At 49.1% G+C, this 18,148-nt stretch overlaps 2 protein-coding genes across 5 annotated transcripts in view; one reads left to right on the top strand and one right to left on the bottom strand.

Moving 5' to 3' along the window:
- The window catches only part of Camk1g (calcium/calmodulin dependent protein kinase IG), a 29,029-nt gene extending 20,219 nt beyond the window's left edge, over positions 1–8,810 (top strand). Inside the window, exons 6-13 of the mRNA XM_048356849.1 lie at positions 635–758; positions 1,999–2,074; positions 3,781–3,893; positions 4,640–4,718; positions 6,275–6,362; positions 6,526–6,953; positions 7,642–7,770; positions 7,916–8,810. Of these exons, the coding sequence (XP_048212806.1) occupies positions 635–758; positions 1,999–2,074; positions 3,781–3,893; positions 4,640–4,718; positions 6,275–6,362; positions 6,526–6,953; positions 7,642–7,732 (999 nt within the window). The 3' untranslated portion in view covers positions 7,733–7,770; positions 7,916–8,810. The remainder of the gene's footprint in view (positions 1–634; positions 759–1,998; positions 2,075–3,780; positions 3,894–4,639; positions 4,719–6,274; positions 6,363–6,525; positions 6,954–7,641; positions 7,771–7,915) is intronic.
- A 2,017-nt stretch (positions 8,811–10,827) lies between these two features.
- Lamb3 (laminin subunit beta 3) overlaps positions 10,828–18,148 on the bottom strand; it is a 43,469-nt gene continuing 36,148 nt past the window's right edge. For all 4 annotated transcript variants that reach the window (XM_048357438.1, XM_048357437.1, XM_048357439.1 and 1 more), the window contains 5 exons: positions 16,342–16,549; positions 15,886–16,027; positions 15,304–15,480; positions 14,369–14,522; positions 10,828–11,303 (listed from right to left, as the gene is read on the bottom strand). In XM_048357438.1, the coding sequence (XP_048213395.1) occupies positions 11,167–11,303; positions 14,369–14,522; positions 15,304–15,480; positions 15,886–16,027; positions 16,342–16,549 (818 nt within the window). In that variant the 3' untranslated portion in view covers positions 10,828–11,166. The remainder of the gene's footprint in view (positions 11,304–14,368; positions 14,523–15,303; positions 15,481–15,885; positions 16,028–16,341; positions 16,550–18,148) is intronic.

Here is an 18,148-nt window from a genome sequence, read left to right as displayed (position 1 = left end):
CCTCTTCATCTCTTCATTCTTCAAATAAACCTTAGGTGGCTAAATAGTAACTATTCATTTGAACTTCAGTCTTTTACTGAACCTTTCACCATCGATGGAATGTCAAAATACATATTAGCCAAAATCAAGTTCAACAGATATTTGTCAAGGATCTGTAGGGTCCCAGGCATTGCAATAGGCCTTGGTGAGATCAGAGACAATTAGCCCATGGTTGATTTCACTAAATCTCCCAGGGAAGTAGAGAGGGAAGAGGAAAGGGGCTATAGGACTGAGCAAAGTCCATAAACAAGAGTGAGTTCTGAGATGAAGGCATAAAGGCACAGAGAAGAGGAAGGGAGGGAGGGAGGGAGGGAGGGAGGGAGGGAAGGAGGGAGGGAGGGAGGGAGGGAGGGAGGGAGGGAGGGAGAGAGGGAAGGAGGGAGGAGGGAGGGGGAAGGGGGGAGGGAGGGGGAGGGAAGGAAGGAAGGAAGGAAGGAAGGAAGGAAGGAAGGAAGGAAGGAAACATGGGGAAAGAAGAATTTGGCCTTGGTGGAGCCTAGGGCTCAGCTTCTTAGAAATTATATATCAATAGGTTAGAAAAAGTTTTGTGTTTCAGGTGATCAAGTCTTATACTCTATATTTCCTTCTCCTATAGCCTGAGAACCTTCTGTACCTCACCCCCGAAGAGAATTCAAAGATCATGATCACAGACTTTGGTTTATCAAAGATGGAGCAGAGTGGTGTCATGTCCACAGCCTGTGGGACCCCTGGCTATGTGGGTAAGTCTGGGAGTGGAAGGGTGGTTGACCCGTAGACTATGTTCAATTACATGGGTATAATTTAAGACAGAGTTGATTGTATAGAGACAGGGTTCTATTTCAGGAGCTATCCAGGTAAAGCCTTCACTGAGGAGATTAAGGCTAGCTGATTCATCTATCATTGGAACTATCCCTACTGCTCTGAAATCCTCCTACATCCTTGAGAACAAGCTGCCCCTTCAGTCTCCAGACATTCTTTCACAGTCATTTCTGAAGGCATACTTCCTGCCAGAGACAAGATCACAAACCCAGAGATCAGCAGAGAGCTAAAGGGTTGAACACTAGCTCCTTCTCCTTCATCCCACTGTACAAGAAACCGTTTAGGCACCTGGATGCACAAGGTGTTGAGTTTATACTTAAGAAACCCAGATATGGGCCTCGAATATATATCTAGGAAGCAATCTAGGAGCTGGCAAAGATGAGATATACTGCTTTAACAGCACTGTAGCCTTCCAGGATACTAATGAGAACATCCCTAAGACCCATGTGAAAGGTACTTGCCCTCAGTACAATCACCTGTTTGGAGTCAGGAAGTGGAAAGCAGAGCCCCAACTTACAAAGGGAACTTACAGCCTCCCTAAGAAGGAAAAGTCAATCACTCCCCGGAAAGACACATTGTACCACTGGGGGGGGGGGGGGGGAAGCCACTGTATCCGGGATCAGCAGGAGGAAGACATGGTACCTGTCCTCATACAGCTCTTGATCAGATAGGAGCAGACAAAGCATCTTCCTTCACCAAGTACCCATAGTCTGATGTCAAAGTTACTGCCTATTCTCTGAGCCTCCAAGCCAAAAGAGGAAATGGGAGTCCACCTCGCAGGAAGAGTGTGAAGTGACAGGCAGCTCTTATCCTGCCCGCCACACCTGAGTGGGGAAGACACAAACTCTGTTTTCAGATACTACTTAGTCTGAAGGTGGGAATTGGAGCTCTAGAGATGTCCAATCTAGTAGAGGAGTGATATAGACCATGACACAGTGAACTTGTAGTTTGATGGAGAAATCATTCTCTCTCCACATAAAAAGATGCACTCATGTGCATGTCATACAGCCCCTATCCTTGGGAGGTTTCAGGCTCATGGAAACTCCACCATCCCTTAGATTACCATTGTCTACCTCTCTAAGCCTCTTCCTGGCCTTCAGCCCCACCCCATAGCCCTCTTCTCTTGCCCCCAGCCTTGACTCTGCCATTGGTTTGCTGCAGCTCCGGAAGTGCTGGCCCAGAAACCCTACAGCAAGGCTGTGGATTGCTGGTCCATTGGCGTCATCACCTACATATTGTGAGTAGAACCTGGCATTGGCTCAGTCCCTGAGACATTTCAGGGCCTGCTTGCCCTTTCTTCTTCTCTGTCCTATTTCGGATCCTCCTACTCAGTACCGAGGCAGCACACATGCACATACATGAGCTTATTCAGGCTGACAGCTCCAAGGTTTTCGCTGTCCTGATCTCCAACAAGTGATTTAAAAAAAAAACCCAGCATGTATCAGCCAACTGTTTAGGCACCTGACTTTCCCACCTCTGTGCCATATATAAATGTACTGAGTTCCACTTTATGTGACCAGCAGGGAAAACAGGCCAAACTAGGCTTGGACCACAGGGAGACCCAATTCTCCTCCACCTCAGCCTTCTCCTGTGGCACCCAAGGCAGAACACTGGCTTGGCTGAAGCTGGTCAGATCTCCCTTTTACTCCCCCATGCTTCCTTGAGCTCTCGCTTTCATCGCCTGTTTATCACATCTTCTCTCCTGTCCTTCCTCACCTGCAAAAAAGCTTTGCTCCTAGGAAAGTAACCTCACTGCTATTAGACATTAATTGCTCAGTGTGGATTCAACTCTCTATTTCTTCCATTTCTGCAATTACTCTCATTCATTCCTTTACCCCACAGTCCTTGGTCTAGGTGCTAAAGAATAGAACACTGAACAAAAGAACAGAGCCTAAATATATCTCTTATGAAGTTTGCATTACATTTATGACACATTCTGAAAGATCCTGTACAGAGCACGGAAGAGTTTGAGTAAGTGCCGGGGGAGGTGACAGGGTTTGGAGGGAAGAATATATCCACAGGGCCTCTGGGGCTGCTGTTCAGGCCTTAGTTCCTGCACATACTCTCGGTATGCTTTTTCCTATTATTCTTACAATTTTTTAACTTTAATTTTTTTATTGTCCTTAAGTAGTTGTACAAAGTGGTTTCAATTCTACGTGTCAGTTTATAAGTACAATGCATCTTGATCAATGTCACCTCTCCCATCTTTCTCCTTCTTTCCCAACACCCACCAACCTTTCAGGTTACCTGGTTCCATTTTCACATACATAAATTGAATATTATAACTGTGTTCACCCCACCTTCCTCCTTCTTTTCATCTTCCCACTTTCCCTTGGACGCCAACCCCCACAAAACAAAACATGTTTTGGCTTCCTGGTATTCATTTTGCTAAATTATAAGTTAGTTGTTCAAAAGAGCTACACTATTAGAATCCTCCCCTAAGTCTAGCATATCCTAGCCAATTTCTTCATTCATGTATTTAGATCACCCTGCCTATGTTTTTCATATATATGTTTATGATTTAAATCTAACTTCCACATGAGAGAAGACATGTGCCCTTTGTCTCTCTGGCCATGACTTATTTTACCTAACATAATTTTTTTCCCCCGATCCATCCATTTCCCTGCAAATGACATAATGCTGTCTATTCTTCCTGATTGATCAATAAAATTCACCATGTAGAGATCACCTTTTCTTCGCTCACTCATCCATTGTAGGGCATCTGGGCTGTTTCCACCACTTAGCTCTGATGAATAGTGCAGCGGTGAACATATGTGTTCTGCACGTTCTCTTTACGCGGCCTCAGCCATCCCTGAATTAGATCCACGTCCTGGTCACATTGTGGGCGTAGACCCCCCCCCATTGTTCACCTGTGTGTGCAGAGGGAGGCTGGGGAAAGAAGAGAAGCCTACCCAGGGGCTTGCCTCCTTCTGTCCCCTGCAGGCTATGTGGGTACCCTCCTTTCTATGAAGAAACAGAGTCTAAGCTTTTTGAGAAGATCAAAGAAGGCTACTATGAGTTTGAGTCTCCATTCTGGGATGACATTTCTGAGTCAGGTAAGGCCAGTGGGTGTGAAGGTCAAGGTCACAGGCTCAAGGCAGAGGCTGCCAAGAGAAAAATCTCCTAACAGAGAATGACAGTCTTGATTCTTTGAAGTCCCTGGGATTCTTAACAGGACAAGCTGCCAGGAGACATAGAGACATCTTCATCTGGTTCAAAGGCCAGAGAAAACATTTGGATGCTTTGGGTGTCCTAGAGGACCATGCTGTGCCTGGGGGCAGAGGTGAGAATGGGAGGTAGCCTACAGGAAAGGCCAGGCAGGCAGGGTTTGGTGGAAAGGAAGGTTCCAGGCCGGAATGGCAAAACCAGAGGCTTAGCCATCAGGACAGAGCTCAATGTCAGCGCAAAGGAAATTATACATGCCTAGCGGGGCTTTTTACACAGAGATCAGGGCCAGCGCTCACCTGCGAGCCCACATGCCAATGCTGGCCCGTGTATCCGCACAAATGCACACACAAGGGTGTGCGGGCACGCTGGTGCCTCGTGACTCCTGAGATTTCCACGGCGCTGTGTGGGAGAGGCTGTGCCGAGCCTCTCTTCTTGGGTGGCTTATGGTGGGTTGCTGTAAGGCGGTTTGGCGTTCTTTTTTTTTCTCTTTGTTTCTTTCTCTAAGGCTCTTAAAATTACCTCCTTGGAAGATAAGCTAGAGATGTATTCATAGCCACCCACCAGCCCAGAAGTGAATTTCCATCAGTCATGAAATTTGGTCCTTAGTTGTCATGTCTTTGATTGTTCCCCTTAGCTAAAGATTTTATTTGCCACTTGCTGGAAAAGGACCCAAATGAGCGGTATACCTGTGAGAAGGCCTTGAGGCACCCGTGGTGAGTGAAAAATGGGGTGGGTCCTAAGCCTTGGGTCCCCAGAGCCACTCTGACTCACTCCCGGAGCTCTTCCCTAGAACAGCTTGTCCTGAGCCAGTGACTACAGTGACATTCAAGGGACTCACAATTGTTCCTCGGAGCCATGTGGAGATGCACACATCTCCAGAATTGAGTCCAGAGGATCCAATCTCAGGGTGGTGGCTGACAGGACCAGTCAGTTCCAGAGGCTGATGCCGCAGGGATCTGTCACTCAGAACTGTGTGTCAGTTCCTGCAGGGTGTCACATTGAATACTACTAGTTACTCAACAGCAGCCCCCTCCTGCCCTTAAGAGCCTCATGTGACTAAGATCAAAACCTGTTCCATGGGAAGAGATTTAAGGACCATCACCATCACCCAATTGATCCAACAGGCAAATCGATCTTGAATCACTTTTGCATGAGACCCCCTTACCTAAGAATCTGCAAAGGCTCCCCACTTTTTACCATGGCAAACTTAGACTCCTTTCTCTCTCCAGGTTTCCCCTAATCTATTCTGGCCCTTCAACTCCAGCTTTATTTCCCAGAATTTTCAACACACGTTCCACAATATAGATAGATAGATCTAAGAGCTACATTTCTATGCCCTCCATCCCATAAACCAAGCTCTTTCCTAACTACCCCACCAAACACTGAGAAGGTCCTGCCTCTGATTCCTGTATCAATCCTTTAGGATCCAGGTCCCTTCCCTGGAGCTCCTGACTCCTACAGTCTGTGCCAACCTCCCTCAGTTCTCTATTAACCACCTGGATCAGTCCATCTCTCTAATCCATACTGTGAAACTCCACATGTCCAGACTATAAGCTCCTAGGCATCAGGGCCCAGGGCTCTCATTTCTAGTTTGTTCTAGTATTGTAGACATGGCATCTGTCTAATGAACACTCAGAAGCTGCTGACTAAGAGGCTATGGGAAGAAAAGAGGGGCAGCTCTATCAGATGGCCCCACAGAGGAAGACTCCAGGAGAGGCTACCTTCCAAGCAAGGTTTTGAACCAAAGTTGAACACAATACCTGGTGATGCATGGATCTGTAAACTTTTACTATAATGGTTCAAATAATAATAATAGCTGAGGTTTTGCCAGCCACACCAGCTCTGTGCTAGTGACTCTGCCCTGCACAAAAAGCAGCCATAAACCCTGAGTGAACACACTGGAGGAATCCTAGAGAAATATTATTGGCAAAATATTATTGGCAGACATGGGGTTGGGGTCAGGGGCATGGCTCAAGTGATAGAGCACTTGTCTAGCAAGTATGAGGTCTTAGGTTCAATCCCCAGTAAGCAGACAATAGACAGATTTGCTTCCCAGGCTATGGTTTGCTCCAAAAGTACTTTATCCAACTCACAAGCCCTCTTATGATTTGCCCAGGGAGGGAAATGGGGCATTACCCTTTCCAGCTCTCCTATTGCAAGGAATAGAACCTTTATGCTTGGACAGCGGCCTGTATGCCCAGAGCCCTGTCCATCCCTGGCTGAGTGTCCACAGCCACTCAAAAGCCAGCATCCCTTTTCTCACACACAGGATTGATGGGAACACAGCCCTCCATCGGGACATCTACCCATCCGTCAGCCTCCAGATCCAAAAGAACTTCGCCAAGAGCAAATGGAGGGTGAGTTATGTTCTCCTGGGCTGGGCAGGCTGTACTAAGCCCCAAGAGCCTGGGCTGTGGTGGAGCTGGTGGGGAGACTTCCCCTGGCATCCCCTCAGGCTCCTGGGCCCTCTCTGAAATGAGAAGTGGGCTGGGCCCCTGCACACCTGCTCTGTCTCTTCAGCAAGCCTTCAACGCGGCAGCCGTGGTGCATCACATGAGGAAGCTACACATGAGCCTGCACAGCCCCGGTGCCCGCCCCGAGGTGGAGAACAGGCCTCCCGCTGCCCCAGCCTCCTCCGAGGACTCTAGAGCCAGCTCCCCTGAGATCACCATCACGGAAGCCCCCATCCTGGACCCCAGCGTGTCCCTCTCTGCATTACCCAGGATGCCCTGCCAGAAAGGCTCCCAGCCTGCTGCCCCCGGTGGCAGGTCCCTCAACTGCCTGGTCAATGGCTCCCTGCGCATCAGCAGCAGCCTGGTGCCCATGCATCAGGGGCCTCTGGCCACAGGGCCCTGTGGCTGCTGTTCCAGCTGCCTGAGCATTGGGAACAAAGGGAAGTCCTCCTACTGCTCCGAGCCCACACTCCTCAAGAAGGCCAACAAAAAACAGTACGTATTTTCTGGCAGACAAAGCCCTAGCCCTGATCTGAAGGAATTCAGGGAAATGGCAAGAGAATTTTCCACAACAAGAAGAAGGCCTCTCTCAGGCAGGTCTAAGGGTGCAAAAAGGTCTAGACTGGGGCAAGGGAAAGACTTCTGACCCCGTCCCTAACACCTGTTAGCCCAAGACTAGTCAGTGAATATCTGCTTCTTCTTTAGCCATCTGTAAAATGAGTTGAGGAGAGCATACTTTCCTGCTCAGAAAGCCTCATGTGGAGGTCTTCTAAAAGTTCCGTGAAGCAACAGAGACTATAAAGTCCCTCGGAAACCTGGGTGTATATGAGTGGCTTAAACCTGGGCTAGGAAGGTTGCTTAGTGGTAGTGTTGCTTGCATAGCATGCATGAAACCCCGGGTTCGATTCCTCAGCACCACATAAACAGAAAAATCCAGAAGTGGTGATGTGACTCAAGTGGAAGAGTGCTAGCCTTGAGCAAAAAGAAGCCAGGAATAGTGCTCAGACCCTAAGTTCAAACCCCGGGACTGGAAAATTAAAAATAAAAAAAAAAGAATGGCAGGAAGAGAAAGTTGGGTGGACATCACTGTTATAGGAAGCATTCACCCTCTTCCTCACCCTACCACCCCAGCTGTTCTTTCTTCCTCGAATATGTTAAGACCATTGCCTGGTCTCCTTTCCAGGAACTTCAAATCAGAGGTCATGGTGCCGGTTAAAGCTGGAGGCAGCTCCCACTGCCGGGCAGGACAGACCGGGGTCTGCCTCATTATGTGATCACTGGAGCTTGTGCCTGTGTCACTGCAGTTTTTCAGGTGAGGATGAAAGGGCAGAAGGCCAGGACACTGGGCTCAGAGGAACTTGTACCCCAGAAAGAGAGCTCCGTCCCTGGTCTACATGATGGGATCACAGGGCCTGAGATAGAAAGCCCACCATCACCTGAACCACTTTCCTTTGTAGGAGATGTGTCTGGCTCTTCTCTGCCCTTCCAACTCTGGCATCTACCCTGAAGAGGGAAGAAGGGGAGCCATGGAGCAGGGCTTGGCAGAATCAGTAGCCTGATGTCACTGGGGGCAGATGTTCACAGAGGCATAGGAGGAATCCCGGAGGCCTGGAGGCTCCTCGAAGCTACGGGCAGGAGGAAAGGCATCTGCTGGCTTCCGGGTCTCCCTGACCTGCCTGTTCTATGCCCCTCCACCCTACGTGTCGTGGCTCCACGCAGTGTCTGTAGATAGCACTTGCCTGGGTCTGTGTTGTTTGTTGTGAAAAGCTTATGGGCTGGCCAGGCTGTTCCACTTTCTCCAAGCAAAGCCATATGGAGGCCTCTACTCAGACTCCCCGCTCTGCACACACTCACTCCTGCCTCTATGGTCTCTGGCCTCTTGGCCAGACAGAACTCACTATTGTAGTTGCCCGTCCATCTGCATGAATGCCAGGCAGCTTCTGGGATCTGCCTGGGAAAGCTCAAAGCTCGAATCCTTCCCTCCAGGATTAGCTCCTGTCTGCACTGAGACCCAGCCAGCCCATTCCCAGAACACTGTGGATCCTTCCTCCCTGCCACAACCCAAATGCAGTGGCACTTCCTCCAAGGCAAGGATAGAGAGCAATCCGTAACTAGGGACCATAAGGACTTCTTACTCTGCCCACATGCCCTCCATCTTCACCCCCCCCCCAATTAAGTACACTAGAGGCTATTTTCATTCCAGCCAGGAATTCTACTCCTGCCTCTGTCTCCCTTCCCCCACCCCAATGAAGGCCAAGTACATTGCTCTTGTCCTTCCCTGTGTTCTTGCCCTCACTTTCTCCAGCTTCCTGCTCAGTGTCGTGCTCAATAAAATGGACATATTTTTCTCTACATCACTTCATTTGGTTTTTCCAGAGTCAGAAGCAGCTTAGGGGCTTCTCAAGGACAGCCTGAGGTCAGCCAGAATGAGCAATGGTAGCTGATTGGCATATGTCAGACCGCATATGTGCTGGACACCTACAATGTGCTGGACACTTAGAGATGTGAATTAGGTAATTCCCAGCCCCGTGGAGTAGGTTCCCATTCTCTTCATGACTGTATTAGGAAACCAGGGATGTGAGGCTGGATCTGCCTCACCTGCCACCTCTGTGATCTTGGGTAAGTGGTGTCTTCATCTGTCCAATGGAAACTAGTTCTATCTGCATCATGAGATGATGCAGGTGCTACAGCTAACACTACGCTCAATAAATAATGACTAATAATGATTAAGAAGTTAATCTAAGTTGGAAGTACATGCCACATCTGTAAACCTAGCACTCAGGAGGTGACGGCAAAAGGAATTCAAGGTCAGCCTAGGCCACCTAGTAAGACCCTATCACAAACAACAACAACAAAGGTGAGATGGATAAAACATCTAGCTCAGTCTGAGCCATTGTTAGCACATAAATGTTACTATTATTCCACATTTGCACACCTACACACACACATTCATTTACAACTTCTCTTTGAGAACCCAAGAGATATAGATCCTTCTCAGTTCTGTCCATGAGACAGATAAAATGGCCCAATCTTCCCCAAGACTATTTGGCTAAGAGTAGGTCACGATTAACTACTGTGAATGATAGACCTTTGTTGTAAATGCTTCTTTAATGCTTAATTTTCCTTTAAATAAGCTACATTGCCTGAAAGGCAGGCTGGGTGATTTGATTCCCCAGTTGACGGTTGCTAGAGCCTTCCCTGGTATCCAACTGTCTTGAGTAGAGGATCACCAGCCAAGCAGCCCCTCTTCCACAGCTGGCCAGACTGCCCCACGGCAGCCTGGCTGCTTCACACATTCCACGAATACGCTGAAGAAGCCTCACTGCAAACACAGATGCTTGCTGCACCACTCTACTTTCCTTGCCAACCAGGAGACAACATCCTGGGCTTGCCGGCCCCCAAAGAGGCTTCATTCCAGTGGTCTTTCTTTACCTACTTTTGATGTTCGTCATTAGTAGAGCAGGCTGAGCTTGCAACACAAAGGAGATGACAGCAGCAACAATAGCAGCAAAAGATCAGCTTAGAAGTTTCTGCTCCCCATGGAGCAGACAGTGAAGATAACAAGGAATAGCCAAAGTAGAGAGAGATAGAAAAGCCAAGAGGTGGAAAGCCAAGGCTGATGAAATATAGAAGGCTGTGCAAAGCAAGAGACAAGAAACTGCAGGCTAGAAGAGTTCTAGAAATCTCCCAAACATTTAGGGCCATGGGTCCAATATCGTGGCCCAAGAGATAGAACAGTAGCTGCTGACTAGGAGCTAGAAGGAGCTATACATCCCAAAACCTGATGCATGAACTAGCAGGTGCTTGCTACTGCTGCTCACTGGGGCTAGAAGCCGAGGATGAAAACAGCTGTCAAATGCTGATGGCTAAAGCCTAAAACCCAAGTTTAAGCGATAAGTCTCTTGATTCTAAAGCTCAGAGCAATAAGCTCTTAATTCTCCAGGCTTAAAGCAGTAAACCTCTGGGTCTGACAGTCCAAATTCTAGGCCTTGGGATTTCCAAGTAGAAGAGCTTCACCTTGCTAGCCATAACTTGTCTAACTTTCATGATCACCAGATAGATAGAAGAACAAAATGATCCAACCAGCTGATGAGCAACACCTTTGGGCGCTCTATAAATCTGAACACATTGCTTCCTTCTTTGGATTTCTATTTCCTCCTCTGTAAATGAGAAGCTAGATTGCTGTTCAAAAGGGAAAACTGCACCTCTGGTTTCTCATGGGAAGAATCCAACAGAACAAGCCGGACCGTGTGAGTAGGGCAACCTAAGGGCTTGAGCTCATAGGAACTCTACATGGGAGGTAGGAATGGTGAGAAAGGGTCCCTTGATAGGGAGACCCTCTTTCTTTGAGCTTACAAGTTCCTTTCCAAATATCTTTTATTGGGTTTTCCATGTACATATCACTTTTTGTGTCGGTCCAGGATTTGGACCCGATGAAAGACAAAGGGTTGCAGACATTGCCCAGTTCAGCTGTCCTGGCTGGAGAACTCTCAGCCATAATGACACACCCAGCCCCAGCATCTCCATCCCTTCAATGCAGTGGTCCTGTCAGGGCAGCCACTGCCGTGGGTCACGGCGATCCTGCAGCTGCACACCTAGGGTAATCCAGATCATGCTGTAAGTGGCATCTGAGTCTCCTGGAGCCAAACCTGCCCCTCAAAGGCAACGAGGGTAGATGAGTGGGGTCGGAGGAGGCTGGAGCTGGAGATCACTTGCAGGTGGCATAGTAGAGGACGCGCCCGTTGATATGGTCACGGATCTGCTCCACACGTTTCTCCAGCCCCGTCAGGTGCGCCGAGTGCAGCACAATAGCCTGGCTCCCTTGCAGCAGCTCTGACTCCATGTCTGAGACAGAGGGAACAGCCGGGAAGGGAGGGGTAAATGGTGACCCTGAATGATCCCCAGCTCTTCCTGCCCCTTCCCCTGCCCAAAGCACCATTGCAAGAGAATCTCTTTGAAAAGAGTGTGCTCAGAAGGCAAGGGCCTCTCCAGCTGCCTCCCACCTTCTATTCCTTTCTTGGGGGACCCAGGAGCCCCCACTCCTAATATTTCCCTCGCCTCTGCCCCTGTCCTCTGCTCTAGGCAGTCTTGAGCACATGGGGAGCAGGTTATTGCCATAACGATTAGCAACCCCATAGGGTTGTACCCAGACAGCTGCCATTCTACAAATGATCGTTATATAGGCATGTTGGCCCCAAAGCTAGCCAAGTAGCCAGAACCTTCCCTACTTTCTCCCCTCTCTGATATGCTACTCCAAATAGTCTTTTCTCTGGTTCGTTCTAGATACTATCTCCAGATCTATAGCACACCAAAGCAACCCAGACCAGCCAATGCCCACTAAGGGCAGCCTGAAAGTTCACCAGGAATAGGGAGGACCTTCACTGCCACACAAGGCTCTAACTCTGGTTATTGAAAGAGTCATCTTCTAGCCAGATGTGCTCACACCTGGAATTCCAACTACTTGGGAGGCAGAGATTCAGGAGGATTGGCCTGTGAGGCCAGTCTGGTTATACTGAGTTAGGTAGCTGTCTTTACACAAGCCAGGCTTGATGGCATGCACTTGTTGCCCCAGCTATGTGGGAGGCATACGTTAAGAGGATTGTGGTCCAGGTTGGCCCCAGTAAAAACACAAGGCCCTGTTTGAAAACTAACTAAAGCAAAAAGGGTTAGGAATATGGCTCAAATGATAAAGCACCTGCCTAATAAGCACAAAGCACTAAGTTCAAACTCTAGTACTGCCACCATTCCCTTAGAAACATTCATCTTCTCTTGCAGCCAAATGTGAGTCTTACTTCCACCCACACAACTGTCCAGGTCTGTCTTCTGGGGTTACAGAAACAGATCTGGTTTATTCCCACATGTCAGATTTGCACATTTTTGAGGCTTTCTTTTCTCCAGGCTAAACACCTCTATTCCTCAGTTGATCCTCTATTGTTAGGTACCTTACTCTCTGCCCAGCCCAGTCACTCTCTCCCTGACATACACAGGTTTGTCAATATTCTTTCTGAAGACACAGTAGCTAGCCATTGCTTGAACACCATCCCTCCACAGAGTAGAAGAGCTTTGTCCCTGAGCTGACATTCAGCCAGTGGGAACTCCAGGCTGATAAAAGATCCATCCACAGTGGTTATTAACCAGCTGCCGTTCTATGAGCCTGATCTACCCTCTCCATCCTCCAGTTCAAGGTAAAGGATTGCAAGCAGGCAAACCCCTTTTCCAGTGCTACAAGTTGAGCCTCTTCTAGTTGGTAGGCTCATGTTACATCAGGGGCTAAGTTGATTCACCCCTGAGCTATTAATTCCCTTATACTAGATGTTTTGTTTAATGACTTAGGGACAATAGCAAGACATTGTTGACTTATAACAAGTTTGCAGTTACTCAAAACTCTTTGGTCTCTGTGTAGTAACAACTTATGTTTGCCAATCACTTACCAGTTAGTTATATTGTGTTTGCAATGACATGAGCCACTAAGAAGTCAGGCATCACCAGAGCTATACTTACTGGTGAGGCCCAAACAAGGCCAGGAATAACTTTTCTCCTTATTTAATTGCATCTGGTTGGTTTCAGCCCATTATCTTAGACATTTATAGTCCCCTTAGAATGCCCATTCTGTTTTCCAGTGTGTTGACTATCAGTCATCACAATTATTTATCTTTATATAAAGCACTGATGGGCAAGACCAGGACAAGACTTAACCCAGCCGCCATCTCCTTCCTCCAAGTTGGTTCTTTTGCTTCACTCTTGAGTGGTAGATGACTATAGCCTCACGTCTATTCATCAGGAACCCCCAAACCTAACCTTCTCTGTGATGTCCAGCTGGCCACCCAATGAGCATTTTGCCAAGCACTCCAGCAGAAAATTAGAAACTGTGTGTCATTCACTAGACACTGGCTCAGTGACCCCAACATCAAATCTTAGCGATCATACTAGAAATCTCCATTCCTCTTTCTGAACTTCTCAGAAGCTATTATCAGATCTGGTCTCCACCATGTTCAGAGCCCCTGTGCCTGGTTCCCTACTGCTTCGAAGCCAAGCCTGTCCTCCTCATCTGGGCACTACAACCTAGCCATCTTCCCTGCACACCATGTAGCTAGAGCCTCACCACTTCTCCCCCACAGGGCCTCTATCAAACCTCCTCTCCCACTGGGTTGTCCTGTTTCCATAGTCAGAACATACCTTGTTTCTTCTCACCATTTTGATTTATTTTTCTGTTCGTTTTTGGGTTTTTTGGTATACTAGCATTGGACCTTGGTGCATGCCAAGCAGGCACTCTACCACTTGAGCTAAATACTCCAGTCCATTTTTCCTTCTTCACCTTCAAATAGTCTTACATGTGTGCTCAGAAACAGCTGGAACCATGATCCTCCTTTTACGATTCCTGCTTAGCCTGGATGACAAGCAACCACCTCACCCAACTTTATTGGGGGGGGGGTCTCATAAACTTATACCCTAGGTTGACTTGGAACCGTGATATTCCTAATCTCCACAGTGGTATGAGCCATTCTGTTTTGATGACTTGATGTTTTTCTCTTCCTCGGGGCCTCTCACAAGCCTACACTTCATTCCCAGCCCACCTCCAGCATTCATCTTCCTGAACATTACCTTCACAGAGTATTTCTTCTCAGACCCCTTAGAGCTCTTATTATTCATCTTGTGTTGTTAAGTAGAGTTAGTCTCATGACTCCTACTTGTGACAGGAAAAATGGCCACATCTGGAGGCTGAGCTTCTTCAGCTACCTCACATGGATATGTGTTCCCCCCCTCCCGCCCCCACCTCCACCACCCTATGTAGCTCAGGTGCTCACTAAGTCCCACTTGATTTCATTCCTTTAACAAGAATGAGGTCTCTGGAATTCTGGGTGGCAACCAGCCTTTGGGGACACTCAGTCCGCAGAGCAGCCTCCCTTCACCTTTCATCCTGTCCATCATCTCCATGGTCTCTTCAAACAGCTCCTCGGCCTCTCTCTTGACGCTCTGGATTCGGCTGCCCTGCTCACCCAGCATAGGACTCTGACCCAGCCGGTCCTTCAGCTCAGCATACTTTTGCTGTACTCTCTCAAATCCCTGGAGAAAGCAGACTGGTCTCAGTGTCACCGCCATTATCTTCTAAAGTCCTAAAGGCCAGTGGCTAAAGTTCTTGGCATCACTCAAGCGGGCACCCCATGATTAGGTGCCTCTTATTATTCCCCAGGAGGTAAATTCTGTTACATTTCTGGACTTCTCTCCTTTCATCTCTAATGACTGTCGATCCCTGTCTCACTGCATGCATAATCCCAGGCACAAAATAGTAAGCTAATAGTAAAACTGTTATTTAGGAGTGTAGGTAGTATAACAGGATTCCATGTGCCAGTGATCATAACCCTGGAGAAGCAGATGGTTACTCACAAGGCATTAAGAATGGCTCTTTGAATTTCTCTAATCTAATTCTGATGGTGATGGAGCCCAGAGTATCTGCCTAAGCTGAGAATGGCTGGCCAGGCTGGGGGTGGAGGAGACAAACCCCACTCTGGGTACCAAGAGTCTGCTTTGTACCTAAGAATTGGGTCGGTGGACAAGTCATCGCGTCATCTGTAAAATGGGAGTGTCCTGAGCTAGATCATTGTCCCTAAACTAGCCATGCTTTGCTGTACTTTGCTTCCCTGCCTTATTGTTAGGAGAGCAAGAATCACAGGCAGCCAGAAGTAGAATTCAGATGCCTGGAAAAGTCTGGGTACCTCAAGAGCACTCTGGTTCTGATATTCTACATGTCTTTCAGTCCATCGTCTCAAAATATGCAAACCTATCCTCAGGACCCCTTCCCTGGCGGTGCACTGCTGGGTGAACTCTGCCCTCCTTCTCTCTGTACCTCCTGGGCAGTCAGTGCCCACTTGTTGGTGCCCTCCGCAAGCTGTTGGGCCTGGGCCGCCTGGGCCCGCTGCTGCTGGGCCTGGCGACGGAGCTCCTCCATCCGAGTGCGGAAGCGGCCCAGCTGCTCTGTCATGCTCATCACCAGCCTCTCTGCAGGCACCAGGACCTGTTGAACCTTTGTGGAAAGAAGGAAGAATCTGAGCTTGTGGTGGGTCTCACAACAAGTGAGCAAGCCTACTTTCTATCATCTTTTCTCCCATACTTCAGGCAGCAAAATATCTCCCCAACCAGGACATCATGATGGCTTCCCCGCCAAAGCCATAGCTGTTCACTGACATCCAAGGCCTCCTCATCCTCCAACTCAGCTAATCCCAGCCCCGCCATAGCTCAGAGTCCAACCTGGGCCTTCTGCATCTGTGTAAGATGAGAAAAACCCAAGGTTCCCTAAATCAGCCTGAGGCTTGTAATCCACCTTCTCTAAGGACTCCAGCTCAGTTTCCAACTGAAGCACTTTCTAGAATTTTTTATACCTACATTTGTCCATTCCCAAATATGGGGAGGGGAAGCCATCATGCCTCACCTCAGCCACCCTCTCCTGGATAAGCCGCAGGGAGCGGCCGGTGCCTTGCATGGTGTCTTGAGCCTCCTGCAGTGCCACTGTGCCTTGCCTCAGGTTCCCAACCACCTCCTCTACCTGGCCTTCCACTGTGTGGGCTCGGCTCCTGTGGAGGAAGGGGAAGGGGAGGGAGAATGAGGGAACAGCAAATGAACCAATGTGTGCTTCAACTCACGCACCAGCCTAGGAGCCTGACCTTCCCAGCTAAGACCAAGAGCAAGCGCTACACTGGGAGAGCCCGGTGACTCTTACTTCTGGGAACTGCCCTCCCCAAGGGACTCGGTGTGAAGGAGTGATGCCGGAGACACCCCTGCCTCTGGGCACAACGGTTCATGTAGTCTACCCTCTGATCCTGGCTCTCCTAACAATGGGGCTGGAGAGCAAAGCATCAGCTCCAGCCTGGTCCGCCTCTGGCCGTACCTGGCCTGCTCAGCCTCAGCCTGGAGCCTGCGGGCCCGGGCGATGTCCTGTTTGGTCTGGGACAGCACCAGGTCCACATTGGGGAGCCTGGCTGCGATGGCCTGGATCTCATTCATCTTCCGCAGGACAGTAGCGGAGTCGGTGGGCAGCCACAGAGCCAGCACCGCCTGGCTCACCTCCTGGATGGTGGCTGCGTCTGTTTCAGGGTCTGGAAGACAATCACCGGCCATCTATCAGCGTTGGGGGGGGGGGACACTCCCCTCCCCAGGGACCACCAGCCCCTCCAGCTGAGTCGCAGCACTGGAGGATGGTGCCTGTTTCTCTGGGAATTTGGGGGACACTGTAGGAGGATGCTTGTCCTGGGTACCATGCTGTGAGGGGGAGGAGTGTCAGCACAGCTGTGGCAGCCAAGTGTCTGGTGCCACAGGAAGCTGCAGGCCCGGAGGAGGAGGTGGTGGCACCAGGCAGCTGGTGCCGAACAATGCCTGCGACACACACATAATCAGCTCCAAATTGGAGGGAGTAGCAAGGAAGGAACCAGAGCTGCTTCCTTGGCAATAAGACCCCTTCCCCACACCCCTGCTTAGGCCCCAGCGCTCACTTTGGCAGAGGCAGATGAGGATTATCATTCTTCGCTGGAATGTCACTTTCTCAAAGAGCGCCATCCCCACCCATCAGTTCTAGAACTAGAACCACCTCCATTTACCCCAGAGCAGGCCGCCTCAGTCTCTTTCCTCCAACACCTAGCATCACCCTATGCGAATAGTGATATGACCTTGCTTATCTTTTCTTTTCCCCCATAAAAATATAAATTCCTTGAGTACAGGGTCCGGGCTTTGCTCACATCAGTAGCCACAGATCCTAGCTTAGTGCCTGGCATCCAGGCTCAGTCCTAGTCTCCCTTTTACTATTCAAGCAACCTGGGATCAAATGGCTTCAATGAGCTTAGATTTCCCCTTCCTTCCTTCCTTCCTTCCTTCCTCCCTTCCTTCCTTCCTGCCTCCCTTCCTTCCTTCCTTCCTTTCTTCCTTCCTTCCTTTCTTCCTTTCTTCTTTCACTCCTTTCTTCCTTTCTTTCTTTTTTTTTTTGGTGAGCTGGTGCTAGTGGCTGAACTCAAGGCCTGGGAACTGTCCTTTAGCTTTTTACATTCAAGGCTAGCACTCTACCACTTGAGCTACTTCCCCACTTCTGGCTTTTTGGTAGTGAATTGGAGCTAACACGGACTCTACTGCCTAAGCTGGCTTTGAACCACAATCCTCAGATCTCACCCTCCTGAGTAGCTAGAATGACAGGTTAAAAACTACCAGTGTTCTGCTTTGAGCTCAAGATTTCTGATGGGTACAATGAGACTGATGAGCCTCATGCTGAAAGTACAATATGTAGTAACCAATTAGAGTGTTTACCAACCAACCCCACGTTGGAGAGTAAGGTCAGAAGCACAGAAATGACATCTTCTCCCCCTCCTTTCCTCGTATTTATTTTACACATCTCACTGGTATGGAAGAGTTTAAGAAGGAAAGAAGTGTCCATTCACGCATATGATTTGCACTCAGCCAGAGCACCTGTGAGGCTGTGGGCCCGGCTTTGCTTCACAACTAGAAGTTCTCCTCACCAGATGGTTGTATGAGTCCCATCCCGCACCCCTCCCCATGCTTCCTGTGGAAGAATGGTCCTGGGAGGGGGAAGGCAGGCCTGCTGTATACCTCCAGCCAGACTGCAGCATCACACCACAGGAGCCCAGCACTGGTAATAGAGTAGTAGATGGGCTCGTCCCATGTGCCCACCTGAACTTCAGTGTCTCTTCTAA

This window comes from Perognathus longimembris, chromosome 11, assembly GCF_023159225.1.
Source record: "Perognathus longimembris pacificus isolate PPM17 chromosome 11, ASM2315922v1, whole genome shotgun sequence".
Lineage (NCBI taxonomy): Eukaryota > Metazoa > Chordata > Mammalia > Rodentia > Heteromyidae > Perognathus > Perognathus longimembris.
The sequence above is the reverse complement of the archived record's forward strand: the minus strand, read 5'-3'. Positions and strand labels throughout refer to the sequence as shown.